Below are 16,683 nucleotides of genomic sequence, written 5' to 3'. Positions count from 1 at the left end.
CAAGACCTCAAGTTTGACCCTGGTAAACTCGCAGAAATAAAATATCGCAGCGACTCTAGATCGCCTTCGCTGGCCACTGCACAAGATCACTACCCTATCGACGCATCCGATCACGCCTCGTGTTAATTCATCTTAATCAAGTTCTATCTTTGCGCAAAAGCTTTCGCTCATCCTTCTCGGTTTAACTGCGTTGAAAAAGTACCGTTTTTTTTCCTACCCTTCTGACGTGAAAGTTCGGAATTTTTCGGACAGGTTCGGGTTCATTTTGTTCTTAAGATTCGGTTTTATGAGACATAAAATAACACCTTAGTAGAGTTCGGTTTTTTGTTCGTGCGAGGTTCGAACAATACACGCCTTAGTTTGCCAAGAATGACCGCAAGGAGCATTTCGCTTATTCAAAAGACCCAAAATCTAAAACTTTATGAAAAATTGGCAGAGGCTCAGCTTGGTTAGGCCCGGAAATTGCGAAAGCAACTTCATCCGTTTCTTCAGCCCGCATCCGCCGTGTCTACCGCCGCTCTGCGCCGACGGCATGTTGTTGCGACATGATGGATGTCCAACATCCATGTCCAACTACCAGCAGAACCAAGCGCAGCCAGGTGTTATTGCTTTCGCAATCAGCCAGGCTTAACCAAGCTAAGCCTTCAGCCAATTTAGCAAGCCGCTCTTCTTTCTGTTCCAGCGTTTCTTCCGCACGGCGTCTTGTGCCGCCCTACTCATAGATTCTTCTTCGGCATTAAGAGCGTCCATGAAACTACCCTCGTTTAAACTTGACTCTGAACTTGTAGATGCACCCGCAGCAAGCCGGCGTGCTCGCCATTCTGCAGCATATACGCACGTTGCTTCGCCAACCGTTGTTCCCTTTCTTCGTCTGTTTCTTCGGCACGGCGCCGTCGCTTGGCCGTTCCAGCCTCGCCTTGTACGCGTCCTCCGACATAGCACAGCACTGCGAGGAGCACAGCCGCAGCCCCGTTTTATCCCAGTCTAGCGAGCGCCCTCACTCGGCAGCTGCGCCGGAGCGAAGGATGAGCCTCCGTCGATGAGACGAGTTGGGCCCCCAGCTCTCTTCTTGTCGTGACGTCACGCCGTCACGTGGTAGCACGCCGCAGCGAAGGATGAGCCTCCGTCGATGAGACGAGTCGGGCCCCCAGCTCTCCTCTTGTCGTGACGTCACGCGGTCACGTGGAAGCGCGCCGCAGCTGCTCCGGAACGAAGGATGAACCTCCATCGATGGCAGAAAAATAAAAACTAAAGCGAAACTTACGTGCTAATCCTTTCCGGCAGAAGCAATAGGTTGAGCCGGAGTTTTGCGGCCTCGGGGTAATCCGCCCCATTATGCGTCAGCACGTCCTTCAAGGTGGGTTACAAGCGCTCCCAGAGAAAACAATTCGAAAAAACTGTAGACTAAGCTACCTTTTCTCGTATACGGGAGTGCGCATGTGCATGCGCTTTCTCCTCTCGCACTCCTAAATTTTGGTAATTATCCGTATTTAAAGCTCACCACCGAAAGTTTGAGCCTTCAAACACAGGTACAAAAAAAAAATGTTGGGGCTTGTGAAAAGGATTTAAAAATAATACGCCCGTGCAGGAAGATTTAGCTTTCCCTCAGTTACCCGCTCGTCTTTGGAGAGGCGGTGATTTGCTGGTACTTTTACATTAAACATACGGCACGGCAGGTAGCAAAAAAAAGTAAGAACAGTAGTGCAGAGCTCTCACCTTAACCATTTTTATCTCGTCCCTCACTGTTTGTGCTCTGCTTGCACACTAAAATTGTCTGGGATGCGTAATACAGGAGGGCAAATATATTCTCATCTGGCACTGTGGCGTTATCTTTATCATAGGTTTCGATTGATGAAGTCCAGTATCCTTTACCCATCTATCGTTTCCGTCAAACGTTAAGATTACCGGAGACGTGTAGTTAAATGTCGAAAATAAAAATGGCGCAGCGGTAAACGCAGAAGCAATTAAAGAGTGGTACTTAAGTTCACGTGAATTACATGGTACCTTTTCTTTTTTATTCCATGTTTTTTCTTTCATTACGACCCATCTCAAATCCTCACAGATGTTCACTTCATTACCAGTGCACTGGAGTGCAAGAAGCGACGTCAGTCAGAAAGCTCGCGCATGCTGTCAAGCGGAATGGCACACTAGGAACTCTGCGGCTCCTATGCTCCGGCGGTAGTGCCATCGTGTTACGTGTCATCAGCTCGGGCTCCTTCATCATCATCATCGTCCACTGCAAGGCACAGGGCTCTCCCATACTTCAATTAATCCTGTCCTGTGCCAGCTACGGCTACCCTATGCGTAGTCATATAGCTCATCAGACTCAAAGCGCTGAGGAACATTCAAAAATGCCCCGCGCTATGGTAGGGTCTCTTCCAAAACGCTTCGCGGCATGTAGCATCGCGCATTGGTGCGGCCTGATATCGTGATGATACTGTGATGACTGCTCGTGTTGGAGCTGGAACAAAATGTCTTAAAATGCTGGTGTATTAGCACTCTGTATCACGAACGCGGCATTGCGGCTTGGATTTACTGTCATCAGGAACGCAGTTAGACTTGTTGGGAGCCACTTCTGGTGTTGCCGTGAGTTTCCGTTCTCTTGTCATGTAGCAGTGCAGCTGCACCATGTCCCCGGAATGTGTTAAAAGAAGAGCTGTGACGTTTTGGCACCCTGTGCACGATAGTTCTCCGAAATATTTTTTTCACTAGTGTCACATTCTCAAATTTTGCGACATTAGGTATGTTTTCTAAATACAAAAATTAGCTAAAGATCCTGTCTTTTGCCGAAGTTTGTGAAATGACATGAAAGCAGTGCGAAAGCTCACATTAAATATCTTCATTATCGTTTGGCTAAGGCAAATGATTCCATACGCACATCAGAAATCAAAGATCCAACATCAATTCGAAAGCAGTACAGTAATGGAAGCAGAAGAACCTACGTCGTCAATAGGGCGGCAGTGAACACTATTCAGCAACACAGTGCCATGTCCCATATAGTCACCTGAATCCTGCAAGGAAACTTCAGAACGCGCGTAGCCTTCAGGTGCTCCAAAACAGAAAATCGCACTGTTCTGTTTCAATAAAGTAAACTTCCTCCAGCCAGTCTCAGCACCTGCTAAGGCACCACAAGCAAGCGCTCGTCTATCTGCAGCAGCCTCGGCACCTCCGTGCTGATTGCCGTCACGGCAGGAGCGACATTTTGAACATGGTCTCGTGAGCCCTCAGAGTGTTCTCCTCCCGGAACAGGGCGACGGCCATCGGCATGTTGAGTCGCACAACTTGGGTCGTGTTGGCGCCGGTCGTCCTTCCATGCGGCACGGCCAGCGTCGTGTTGGCCACCGACCGCAAGCAGAGGACGCTCTGACCCAGGCAAAGCACGGCATCTCGCAGCACCTGACAGCTTCGCTCGCTCTGACGCACAGAGTAGGTGGCGCTGAACAGCGACAGGCCTTCGACGAGCGTGCCGCCGGACGCTTCCAGCTTCCAGACGGTCTCCGCGTAAGTGTTGGGAAGCGTGAACCCGTCGATGCTCACTTCGTCACCCCAGATCCGATGGGGGTCGCAGAGCCGGTCGCATAGCTGCAGCAGAGAGCCGTTGGCCAGCGAGAGATGGAAGGTGCGCTCGGCGACACTCCCCTGGCGCACGACGACGCAGTAGACGATCATCCACGCGAAGAGCGGCAGAACCAGGCGGAGGCAGCCAGCCCATACGATACGCCTAATGATTGTAGGCGACACGGACGCCAGCTCCTTCGTGAAGCGAACCATCAGACCGGTCTCTACTCTGTTGTCGTTGCTGTTGTTGTCGGTCCTCTCTTCTTCTCGTCTTCTTTCACTGAGCGTGGCACCTGGTAACAATTTATCGTCGTTTTCTTTCTTTTTTTCTGACAGGTGCGTATAAAAAGTGAATAAAATTCATGACGGTAGGGGCCCAAAGGACGAGGACGACATGGATTACTAGCAGCATTTTATGCTACTCATAATTAGTAGCATTTATACTCATAGCCACATCAGGTTTGTGTGAGAAGGGTCACTAAGAAAAGTAGACACTGGGAAGGTTTTGCATGGCATGGAATGCATGGCAAAATTGCTTTTCAGAAATAATTAAATTACATCACTAATTTTTTGCTTAAAACCTGCGAGGACATACTTAATGTACATTGCCAATTACTACTCACAATAAATAACATTACGGTACAATAACCTACAAAAAACTACAACTTCTTTCCAATTACTTTTTCACTCATATAAAAGACCTTCATTGAACATAGCTGCTACAAGCATTTCAGATCCCCGTTTACTGCATCGCAGGACCAGCTGGACTGGTTGGCGAAATATTTTCCTGCTTTGAAGGTACCCTTCTCCATGACGAATAGACGGCCTGCTGTGGCAGTTAAGGCCGTCCAGCTTTGCACTGGATGGAAAAATTATTGCGCCGAGGGTGCAACTCGACTAGTAACACAAAGGGTCTGTGTGTTTCTGTTCATATAAATCGGCGGAACTTTCTCCTTTTTATAGTCCAAAGATGGTGGCTAATGTCCCCGCGCACATTACCCCTCGTCCGCGCGTGCAACTGCTCTGGCTTGCTAGCACAGGTTTTTGCGCGTCGCTCATGCATTTTGAGGTGCGCGACCCAGCCCACGAGATCAGAGCTTTGTCGTCGTAAACACAAGTCGTGATTGTTTGATAGAAGTAATTTTTCGATAAATAAATACTTTAGGTGCCAACTTACTGCCAAGAAAGAATTCATCACATTGCTAAGTTACTAGGCCAGAAATGTAAATCATTGCATTACAAACACCAAAAGAAACAATGAAATTATGACAATTTCACTGCAGTATTTCAATTACTGCCATGTCTGTCCCACGGTAATGATGACCGCCGAAAGAGGCCACAGCATTAGGATTTGTGCAGTGAGAGGGTGGGTGGGCCTATAGGTGCGGCAAGGATACGGGTCGTCATGCGGTAGAAAGTTGAAGTCCCACAAAATATATATCTCATATGTGGCGTTCGCGTTTTCTTGGTGGCTTTTTTTCAAGCCGTTTTCATTGATCATCAGTGGATACAAACCTGCAAATCACGCAGCATGCTTACGTGAATGAAGCCTGGGCAATATGGCGCCTTGACGTTGACTGATCCCTCACCAGTACATGCGGCGCATGCTCTATGCTTAAAGAATGTTCAAAGAGATGCAAGATAGTTATTCAGTGCTGCTCCGTTTCTTGAATTCCCACTGAAGCTCATGCCAGCGGAGACTGAAGCGAAATTGTAGATAGAGAAATCGCTGAAATCGACCTGGGACGATATTTATTTATTGTCCGTAAAAATCTTACGTGTTTTTCGCCTGATAGCCTTACTTCATACAACCTCCAGTGACTCTATCGCCACTCACAAGAACTTTCCATTAGAACTGGTACTTATTTATGACCTGAACTCACCTATAATAGGCTACAAAAACTGCTTCATTGGGGCGGGGTTCTTCATCGTTATGTTATTGTTCACACGAATTTTGTGCCTACGGCGTGTTCTAATGTACAGAGTTGTCGCCAAATGTTTTAGGGGAATCCCCCAAGGTGGAGTAAATTTGCAATATGGGAGCAATTACTCACGGACATCCATCCGAGCGCAGCCAAACGGCTACAAAGGAAAGCTACGCAGCTTTCGCTCGTGTGGATGTCAATGAGTAATTACTCCCTTAATGTAAAGAGTTGTGGCTCAACCCTTATAAAAATGGTCTATAGACAGTCTATAGACTTCTTATAGACTCTACTGCCTTCCTACAGATATTTCTTTGTGTCTATTCATAGTCTATAGACTGTCTATGTCTAAGTCTACTAATAGCTTATGTCCATAAATCTATAGTTTCTTTATAGACTGTCTATATAGCATTTTTATTGCCTACAGACGTTCTGTAAGATTGGTTAGAGAGAGTATATAGATTTTATAGACAGAAGTGTATAGACACTGTATAGACTGTCTAAAAAATTTTGTAAGGGAAATACACTACCTTCGCCCAACACACAACTGCTTTCGACAAGATGCGCCCTCTGGTTGCTTGTATGCTTCGTTGTAATGATGCAGAACGGACCCGTGAATTATTCAACCAGCATTCTTACTAAAGTTAACATAACGCGTTATTCGAGCAACGTAACTTTTGTGAGCTGATGATAGACGTTGTTTCAGAAAACAACATACTTAAGTAATCGCGCAAGTCTGTACTATTTCTCATACAAAAATGCTCTTTATTGAATATCAGTGGTGAAATAGTCGACCTAACAAAAAAAGCATTGCGTTCCCTGTACCACGCAGAACACAATGCAGACCTGATCAAACAAGTTTGCAAACATCCCCATCTGCACAACTACAGTTGCACGCAGTTAGCTTGTTTACAGAAATCAGGACCTAAAACAATTCATTGACTTTTTATTTAATGACCTGATAATGCCACTCATACAACTGGTCAGTCTCTAAGCTTCTGGCGAATAAAAAAACATTTGCTACTATTTATCTTTTATGCGGGCCGAACGAAAATATGACCGGAGCCTACAAACGCGTTCAAATGCCACAAAATATTTGATGCCGTATAGGAAATACAGGGGCTGTACGTCATCGAGGCCACTGCCCTACCCAACTCAGTGTCACTCGCGCTGGTACACAGTTACTGTCAAGCAAACTTTTCGCCTCTTCATTTGTCTAGATTAAGCAGTAGCATTCGCTCTTCATATGGCTCGGCAATACAAAAAACAAAGCCAGTGGAACACTGAAAGCTCAAATACGTACAAAGCGGGAAAGAGATCTTGGTGTTACAAGCATTATTATTCGGCGCCTAAAGGAGCATTGTCGACCGATGGTTTGTTTATGCTCCTTCGCTTCCGTTATTTTGTCTTCTAGTAGAGCACGTCGCAGGGACAAAATCCGGGGCCAACCGGCTGTGCTGCAACTCCCCGCCTGAAATGCAAGGAGTCATTCGAGAGCAAACGTCAGTGAGAGATCCCCAGTAGAGAGAATGGCAGAGAGATTCGGGTGGGCAGTCCGGCCCACGCGAATTCACTTTCGTTCGAGCTCCCTCAGATGAAAAGTGGGTTGCTCAGACTCATCTGGCGTAACGCCAGATAACAAAATAAAAAATATAATAACAGATAATAAGACGAGATGATAAGAGCGTTAAAGGAGTAGACACCAAATTTTAGTTGCGTGCTCTGTCTTTGAAATGATGGGCAGCACATTAAAAAACAAGGACAGTCGCTTAGAGTGCGCATACGGGGAGTAAAAAGTGTAAAATTGAATTTTTTTTTCTCTTGTGTTGTATCGGTGCTTGTATGAGGCAGAACAAAGTTTGAGCGCTCAGTTGATGGTTTCTCCATAACTATCAGTGACAATCACATTTTTTCCTGGTTTCTAACTAGTTTTCTTCCTGCCGTATAATATCCAAAAGTGATTTTCAACCAAAGATGAGAAATAACCAAAACATTCGCCTTGTTTGTGGGTTGTTCTCTTTCATATTGGAGCGACCAGTGCATTCGTCATTTCGTGACTTATTTTTCATTTCTGTGCTGTTTAAAAATGCATATTACCAATGCCAAGGTTATCGGGTTGTTTGAGGATATGGAACGCTTTCATGGGGTCCTACGGTAACATCGGGTAACACTGCATAGTATTATGCTCGACTAAAAGAAAAAAAAGCCATCACCCATTCTTTCCATACCCTATAGCCGCCTGCGCAGATGAAAGTGCTAACCGCTAGAAATCAGTCGGATGTTTTAAGCCTGCTTATGCAATTAAAAGTCTATGCTAACAGAATGATGTGAGACTCCTGGGAAAACCAAGGGTGCTGAGGCTGCCTGACACGAAGTATCGCCGATACGTCAGCTCTCAGTCCTTGGCCACTTCCTTTTTCCTCAGTGAACATAGTTATCAGTAACGCTTTTCAACAGTAGTAGCGAGAGATTGGTCCAATGAAGAGACTCGCGCCAGAACCCTGTGTCTAAGCACGGTGCTTACTTGAGCATGAGGCAGCGCATCTGCGTCAACCTTCCTTCGACGTCCCGCAGGTCTCGATGCTTTCGGGGGCTCCACAGCGCTTCTGCTACAGCTGACGCCCAAGGCCTGAAAAAGTCGCAGACGCCAACGCGTTGTAGGCAGACTTGTGAGGGTTACTCAATCACCTAGGTGTGTCGCCCATACGTTTCCTTCTCCTTCCTTTACCCGCGATTATATTTCAGCACCCGATAAACGATAAGCTGATAGAGCTCGCTCAAACCTTTAGCCATTAGTACTAAATAAAAAGTGTATACGGCTTTGGCTTTTTGCCGAAGCACACGAAGTCAACTTGATTTAAAAGCTTTTTACACCAACTCGCCGAGCTGGACCTCACAACAAAACCGACGAGCAAGAAGAGATTAAACACCTGCCAACAAGGACCATCCCCCTATATCCTTAAGCCCCTTTCTTCCAAACCAACGCAGCCGATTCACTCTCTTCGGAAGGAAATTCATTCGTTCATTTAAAGCGAGTTTCCCTCTAAGCGGACTTGCAGCGGTTTTGCAAGTATCGTTTAGAGAAGAATTACTTTTAGCATGCCGTAGTTTACAATATAAAATAATGGAAGGAAAGCACTCCATATTATAGGCCGTAAAATAAAGCAGCGAGCTTTGCAAATATTCCCACTCATCACGGTACGATGTCTTTCTCGTCCCTGAGTTACTTTGCGATATGTTGGATTTTGTATTTTTTAGCCGCTGTCACGCAGCTACAACCCGTCATTTACAAAGATAAACGCCGGCCATTGAGAGGAAGCTGATTTTCTGTAGCGGTGATATAAGTAAACAGCACGTTTATTTGTCAAGTTTTGCTAATTCATCAGTCGGCTAACGAACGATACGCAACTGCTCATGGCATTGTTTTACCTTTGACCCGAGTTTTCTTTTCTCAAACTGTCGTCTTACCAGGTGCTGCTGATGATGTTCGTGCCATCGACGTACTGTCCGGTAACGCCTGTTCCACCACCCAGGACGCGCCTCTTCTGAGCCTCCGTCCCTGAAATGTGAACGTATGCGGGTGTATAATAACAGTGCAGGTATCAGCTGAGTCTTCAGCGCCTTCTAAATAAAGTTCATATTTTCGAGCTGACAAAACGCCTGACTTCCGACCTCAAACTGTTGGCTTCCGCTACACTTTCTGTAGAGCAATTCATCAGCACACGTTTACACTCTGCAAAGATAAAAGATCACCACAAGGCGGCAGAGTTGCGCCGTATACGCATATGTGCAACCAGCTCTCCGACAGAGCGAACTAGGAAGTATGCGGTCGATGCTATCGAGAGGGTCAGGACAAGAGGAACCTATTGCTTCTTATTGACAAGCTTACCTATACAGAGCCTTAGCTTCAAGCTGCAGTGCTGGTGCACGCGAGCAAGTTAGACACAACAACAGAGGTGAAATAAAATAACAGACAACAGTGAGGTTTAGAGCTAGTTTGACAGGTCTGGTTTTGGATTTGCTTTATATTTTTAATATAGTTCTGTACGTTGTTTTGATCTTTGTTTTCAGTTGCACGTGCTTTTCGTGAACATTTTTGTGGGTTACCTGAGCTCACCTGCCCGCTAATTCTCATAATGACCTGCTAATACCATTTATGGGCTGATCATCATTACCACTTTGCAGCTAGTTACTCGTACTGCAGTGAATATTACCTGCCTGCTATTTACCATTATAACCTGCTGATTATCACCTATGAGCTAATTATCATGCTACTTGACTGGGCAGGTGGAGTGAACGCTTGGGCGCATGAATGCGCCCAAAATGACCACTCCCAAGATGTAGGGACACGGTATAATTATCACCCTCAGTCTTTCTTTCAGGATGAGGTGAGAAGACTCCCGTTTTCTTCATTCCTTCGCCATTTTTCTCTATTCAAAAAGCATTATGCTAGACTGCACAGGTGCACCTATTGTCGAGGCTTCTCCTACAACTTGAAACAAAATACGAAGCATGTAAGACGCAGTTACAACACCTATTTTCTCTAGGGTGGTTTGAGAGACATGCACAGGGTCAGCCACTCACCCTGGAACCCGTGCGGGTCGCAGGCGTACAGGCGGGTCAAGTTATGCTCAGTCAGGCCTTCGCAGAAGGCGAGCGCACGATGGCCCTCCATCGTCACCGGGGACATGCGCTCCGCAAGTCTTGAAGAGAGCACTTCCACGAGCACGATGCGAGGCACCTGCAGAAGGGCATGCAGGAGTCTCACATTTGAATAAAAGAACTGATGCATTTTTCTCAAGTGCTGAGGTTCTACCCACACTGTGAGGAACGTAATACCTTCGATCACAACTGATCATTCTGAAGGGAAGTGAAATCTGCCAGCCAAAGCTTTTGCGTTTCGCTTCGCCGTGGCCCAGTATCGAGTCTGCGGCACTCACCTATAGGCAGGAGGACGCCGCAGCCCTAGAGCCATCGCGGAGGTAGGATTTCTTCTACCTAACATTGAAACAAATACGTGTCCAGGCCTCCACCTTGAGGCACCGTATTGAGGCTCCTTGCATCGTTGTATTCCTTTAGCTATCTCTCTGCATCAACTAGCTCAAGCCAATGTCTAGCTGCTTCCATGCTACCCTCCTGATCCGAATATCTCCTGCCCAGGGTGACCCCAGCCGCACATCTACTCGGCCAAATACTGGAAATGTACTGGCAAAAGCTGGTCCTACAAAGGACCAGAATGAAACCATACATTTCCAATACTGGGTCGATTACCTGTGCTGCTTGAGAAGTTGCCCAGGCGCCGCACTGAAGGGTTACAGATCAAATAAGACCTTTCAACATACTTTTATGGCATTTACGCTTTTATATAACCTTTATTTATCGCACAGGACTTCAGCATTTACGACGTAATGCCCTTAAAATCATTTCGTTGATGATCTTCCCTATAAGGGTGGAAGAGCGGGCTAGTTGGTAGTTCTGTATCGTCTTGCCTTTCTTTGTCCGTGTCTTAGGAGCGCGCTGTGTTTTTTTCCCCAAAAAAAGTCTTCCCTATAGTTTGGCGTGTTCCCTTACAAAAATTTTCTTAGACAGTCTATAGACTGTCTATAGACTTCTATCTATAAATCCTATAGACTCTCTGCGGACAAATCCTAGAGAACATTCTATAGACAATACAAATGCTATAGACAGTCTACAGACATTTTATAGATTTATGGCCATACGCGTTTAATAGACATTTGTCTATAGGCAGTCTATAGACTATAAATAGACAAAAATAAATATCTATAGGAAGACAATAGTGTCTTTAAGGTCTATAGACTGACTATGGACCATTTTTATAAGGGTTACCTGTTAATGACATTTAGTTCAAGAAAATGAACCACATGATGATCGATTAAGCAATATACGCTTCCTGGAAGGCATAGTCATAATTCAGAAGACTGGGTGCCGCCAAAAGACCCTGCCTTACAACAAAACAAAAAGAAGAAAATACCACTTACCGTGATGTTCCAGCGTTCAAGTATCTCGTCTGCCACGACGGCCGCCTTCCGCAATCGATAAGGGATCTGAAATAGTCTGCAAATAGAAACAACCAGGGTTGTTAGCGTGCTTTCGTCAAAGAACGAATCGTCTATGCACGTGCTAAAAAACGCGCCCGCACGGTTGCGCCAGGCGCCGTCGGCTGGAGCGCGATGGTTGTGCCAGCGAACCAGCAACTCCAAGGTACTAAATGGAGCCCTACCAAGCAGAAGGTCGATTCATGTAACCATGTCCTTTTACAGAGCGAACACCAAAAATCTCCATTTTGCTTGATTACAATCATATAGTTATGTAAGGTCCATGAAAATCCCCTCTCGCTCCCTTCCACTGATTTCAGCGGCGCTCGGTCGTCATGCACTATAAACTATTTCGCCTCGTTTCGCAAGGTCTACTTACATAACCATTCATCGCAGGCTGAGGTTATTCTTTCATTCAAACGTTTCGTCACGCAGAAGTTGCCGTGAAAAGTAGGAGCAATCTTTTGTCGTACTAAACTATATTCTAACATTATATAAAGGCCTAACTTTAGGGCATGTTTCCTTGGTAAAGATGCTTATGAAACCAAAATACATGGATCACCACGAGGTATTCGCCTACGACCACAAAATAATTTATGAGTGAATTTCTTCTCTCATGCTGTTTTGGTCTCGGCTTCAACCGACCAACGTCAGAAATGTGTAAGGTGCGTTTAGCTCACATGAGGCATGAAAAGAACTAATATAACCGCTGATACGTCGTTTGTTGTCATGAAAGCTCTTGAAGCAGGGTGGTTTAAGCGTTGTAGTGAATTTAAACCAAGTATCAGGAATTATAGTGAATTTTTTTACGCTTCACATGGCCTAAACAAACCTTACACGTCACTGCCATTGTTCGGTTCATCAAGTGAGAGCAAAATTCAGTTCTAAATAATTTATTAACTGAATAAGAATAGCACAGATTGAAAAATCTGGGTAATATTTAACGCATCCTTTGAAAGAAGAAAGCAGGCGAGAAAAAATATGATTTGTATACTCCTGTAAGTACTCAAGTAAGAGTGGTACCACATATTGCGCTAAACAAACGGCCTTGAAGATGAGCGCTAGTTTTGTTCTGCATTAGCTACCCTTTTAAAATCGGCATCCTTTTTCTATTCAACATTGTGTAATCTTGTAACGCACTGCTGCTTGAGCTGTCTTTTTGTGTATTAGCGTGTTGAGTTCTCCCCCTTCCCTCACAAAATTCTTGCCGCCTTGAGCATGCATGCAATAAATGTACAAATAAGGCGACCGCTTGTGGCGAGCAAACGGCTGCGCTAATATAGCGCTGTTGAGGCTCAATACATTTTAAGGCGAAAGCTTTTAATGCCTCATCGTCGTCGACAAAAGGTTGTCAGCAGAGGTGTCACGCTTTTCTAGCCAGACCAGAAAAAAAAAATCTTTGTGCATGATGGGATTCCAACCACCATCAGTCCGTGCTGCAGCGGAGCGTGCTAATGGCTATGCTACTTCCTGCCAACGCATACGAGGTCTGTTAGAAAAGTATCCGACTGTATTTTTTTTTTTACGAACACCTGATGGATTTGAAACAAGCACGCTTGCACCAGCCTACCTTGAACCTTCGTACGCATGCACCAATTTTTTCTCGCCTACCGATTGAGTCAGTCACTGGCACGCAGCGTTTGAGGGAGGCAGTGCGCAGTGCTCTCGTCGGTTTTTTATTGCAAGGAAAATGGCGGAGCGACAGGAGCAGCGCTACAGCATCAAATTTTGCCAGAAACTGGGCGACAGCCAAGTGGAAACCATTCGGAATATTCAGACGGCTTTCGGTGACAGTGCTATGAGCAGCACACAGATTAAGCAGTGGTACAATTGGTTTAAAGACGGCCGCACATCGGTGCAGAGCGAGCCACGCTCCGGTCGGCCATCAACATGCCGAAATGACCAGGTCATTGCCGAAGTGAACGCTGTGGTGACGCGGGACCATCGTGTGACTATCCGAGAAATTGTGAAAGAGGTGGACATCACCAATTTTTCTGCACATTCCATTATCACCGAAGATTTGGCCATGGAGAGAGTTGCGGCGAAATTCGCGCCGAAGCTGCTCACGGTGGAGCAAAAGCAGCTTCGTGTTGAAGTCTCACAGGATATGCTGGATTCCACAAACAGTTACCCCGACTTCATCAACCCCATAATCGCTGGTGACAAGTCTTGGGTGTACAGGTACGACCCGGAAACCAAATACCAGCCGTCACAATGGCAGCATTCCACGTCACCAAGACCTAAGAAGGCCAGCCAAGTGCGCAGCAATGTCAGAGTGATGCTGACTGCTTTCTTTGACTCCCTCTGTGTGGCACACCACGCGTACGCACCCCACAAAGTAAACATTGACCAAAAGAATACTACAGGGATGTCCTCCGTCGCCTGCGTGGTGCTGTGCGGCGCAAGAGGCCAAAGTTGAGGTCAACAGGAAATTGGCGCATCCATCATGACAATGCTTCTTTACATTCCTCGCACTAAATTCACACTTTTTTCGCGAAAAACCAGACTGCTGTAGTTCAACAGACTCCTTACTCTCCTGATATGGCCTCCTGTGACTTCTGGCTGTTTCCCAAAATCAAGAGGCCATTGAAAGGAGCGCGATTTCAGACAAGAGAGGACATTATGGCTGCAACGACAGCTGAGCTAAACTCCATTCCGAAAGGGGCCTTTTCGGAATACTTCCAACAATGGCAGCACCACTGGGAGAAGTGTGTGGAGTCCCAAGGAGACTACTTTGAAGGTGATTAGGTTTCCAACGTTCCAGTTATGCCAGTTTTTTTTCTTCGGCAAAAGGTCGGATACTTTTCTAACAGACCTCGTATGTAGTTCACCTTGTCTAGGACGCTTGGAGAGTGTTTGCAGAAAGGCGTCGAATCAGACTGATGCCTCCCAAACGCCCTCCAGTGTCTCCAGCGTTTAAGATTCGCAAACAGTTGTGTACTTAATTAACATCTTAACCACACATCAATGACGCAAGCAGCAACATCGCGCTTAAGGCTTTCGCCTCACCGCGCTTTAGGTCAACAAAGTGCCCCCTGAATTTTTTGTGTGGTTCCAGGCTAAGCCCCTTCCCTTTTTGCTGAATAGACTTTTATATTGTCACTGCTGCACACACATTAAATTAAAACGAAAACACCAAGATTTTCTTCTTCTTTGTTCGCGTTCCACACATCGTCGAAAATCTATAAAAGATCTCTGAACATCATCAAAGATGTCTGCTCCGCTAACAGATTCATCTCTTTAGTCGAAGTAAAGGATTTGCTTAATTTCCTTCCAAAAGATGTGATGAGGAGAGAACGACTTAGAGCCTCGACTTATATGATGCAACAAAAACTGTGGAAAACCTGCAACATCTCCATAGCAGTACTCCATACTCCATAGATTGCCGAGCAAGAAAGGTTAGCAGAAGTTACAAACGACTGGAATGGCAGCATCCCACCGCACAGCGCTGCGGTTTGCTAACACGATGATAGTGACCGTGCCAGGCCATCCCCATGTTTGTGACAAAGAGGGGGGGTGTCGTTAGGAAAGAACTCTTGTCAAGCGCGCCGCTCTCCAAGCGTCTGAGTGCCCAAAATGTTGACTCCGGCGTGGACCGGCCGTGTACGACTTCGGCACGTGGCCTTCCGTTTTAGGGCTGCCGTCTGGGCACCGATTTCAAAAAAAAAAAAAAAAGAGAGAGAGAGATACAAAGTTATCAGCAGGCGATGTTTGCTGAACGGCTTCACCGACTCGTTATCGGAGTGTACTAGAACCGCAGCTCCGCGAGTTGCCGTTCCGCTGCTCCAGTGATCCAGTCCCTTGGGCTAATCTTTGAGCCCAAGGGACTGGCTTCTAAGTTGTGCAATAGGGTTTTCGAAGCACCCGCTGAAGTCCCAACATTCGGAGGGGTGAAGAGGAGTTCCTCTCACCTTCAAGGGACTTGGGAACAACGGCAATATATAACAAGCCGTGAAAGGAAGCTAGAAAAAAGACAAACGCTTGGACTCATTTTGAACTTTTGAAAAAAGGCTCCACTTGGATCTCAACCGAGTAAAGTCATTTCGCGTCCGCGATTCATTGAAGTTTACCGTCACATTTACTGTTTTATGAATATTTTATCGAAGTTTCAGTGGCAGAAAGAGGACTGCTTCAGTGTGGTCTGGCCCCTGACTAACGTTACTTTTCCTGCTTAGTTTTTTCTCTCTATTTTAGTTTTCGCTCCTGCCCCGCCGCGGTGGCTCAGTGGTTACGGCGCTCGGCTGCTGACATGAAAAACGCGGGTTCAATCCCGGCCGCGGCAGCCGAATTTCGATGGAGGCGAAATTCTAGAGGTCCGTGTACTGTGCGATGTCCGTGCACGTTAAAGAACCACAGGTGGTCGAAATTTCCGGAGCCCTTCACTACGGCGCCTCTCATAGCCTGAGTTGCTTTGGGATGTTAAACCGCAATAAACCAAACTAAACCAAGTTTTCGCTCCCCGCGCTTGATTCATTTATGTTGAATGACCACAATGGCAGACTACGGAGGGTCACGGCGGTGTCTGCGCGTTTTTGTACTTTCGCAAACTACGTCAGTAACCGTGTTTCAAGTGTACCCGTGTGGAATCAACATGCGAAAAAAGTGTGGAATGAACAGCGGTGGACGACGTCGCAAAACACTGACACTGTGCGCTGTCTGTGCTTGCCCTCAGGCTCCGGCGCTATCAGACGTTCCTTCGTCAACGCTTTTTGATCTACAAGGGCCCTAAGTGCAACGCAAGCAGTGAAGTGGCGAGCCCGACATGACGGACTGTAGTTATCCGAGCGTCACAGCACGCGGTGCGTCTTTCTCACCCTGTCGGGCACAACTTTTCCTGGATACCCTGGAGAAACTGAAAACGCCGGCCGCTGTTTTCCGGATCTGCGTGGTAGCTAGGTTCGTGAGCGCTGCTTGAGAACAGTACACACTCGTGCAAGCAGTCGCCTCAGTCTCGTCAGCTTCAGCAGAATAAACCTAGAAACTGCCCGTAAGCTAAGATTAACCTGCTGTCTGTGGTCACGTTCGGCGGCGAAGCTTTTTAGAGGTTGGGACGGGTAATGATTGAAATCAATGCGACGCACCCTACCACGACGTGCTCCAAGGTCAACAGAACAGCCTCGCATGTGAACCGCCATTAAGCCTACATC

General features: G+C 46.4%; 1 protein-coding gene across 6 annotated transcripts in view; it reads right to left on the bottom strand.

Annotated features, from left to right (window-relative positions):
• Positions 1-6,272: 6,272 nt before the first annotated feature.
• Positions 6,273-16,683, bottom strand: part of LOC149359253 (beta-hexosaminidase subunit beta-like) — an 83,555-nt gene continuing 73,144 nt past the window's right edge. For all 6 annotated transcript variants that reach the window (XM_089571541.1, XM_089571543.1, XM_089571544.1 and 3 more), the window contains 5 exons: positions 11,480-11,555; positions 10,065-10,221; positions 8,949-9,039; positions 8,005-8,109; positions 6,273-6,951 (listed from right to left, as the gene is read on the bottom strand). In XM_089571541.1, the coding sequence (XP_089427667.1) occupies positions 6,891-6,951; positions 8,005-8,109; positions 8,949-9,039; positions 10,065-10,221; positions 11,480-11,555 (490 nt within the window). In that variant the 3' untranslated portion in view covers positions 6,273-6,890. The remainder of the gene's footprint in view (positions 6,952-8,004; positions 8,110-8,948; positions 9,040-10,064; positions 10,222-11,479; positions 11,556-16,683) is intronic.

This window comes from Amblyomma mixtum, chromosome 2 (assembly GCF_055824585.1).
Source record: "Amblyomma mixtum isolate Tamu chromosome 2, ASM5582458v1, whole genome shotgun sequence".
In the NCBI taxonomy this organism is placed as follows: domain Eukaryota; kingdom Metazoa; phylum Arthropoda; class Arachnida; order Ixodida; family Ixodidae; genus Amblyomma; species Amblyomma mixtum.
Note: the sequence above shows the minus strand (reverse complement) of the source record. Positions and strands in the feature narration are given on the sequence as shown.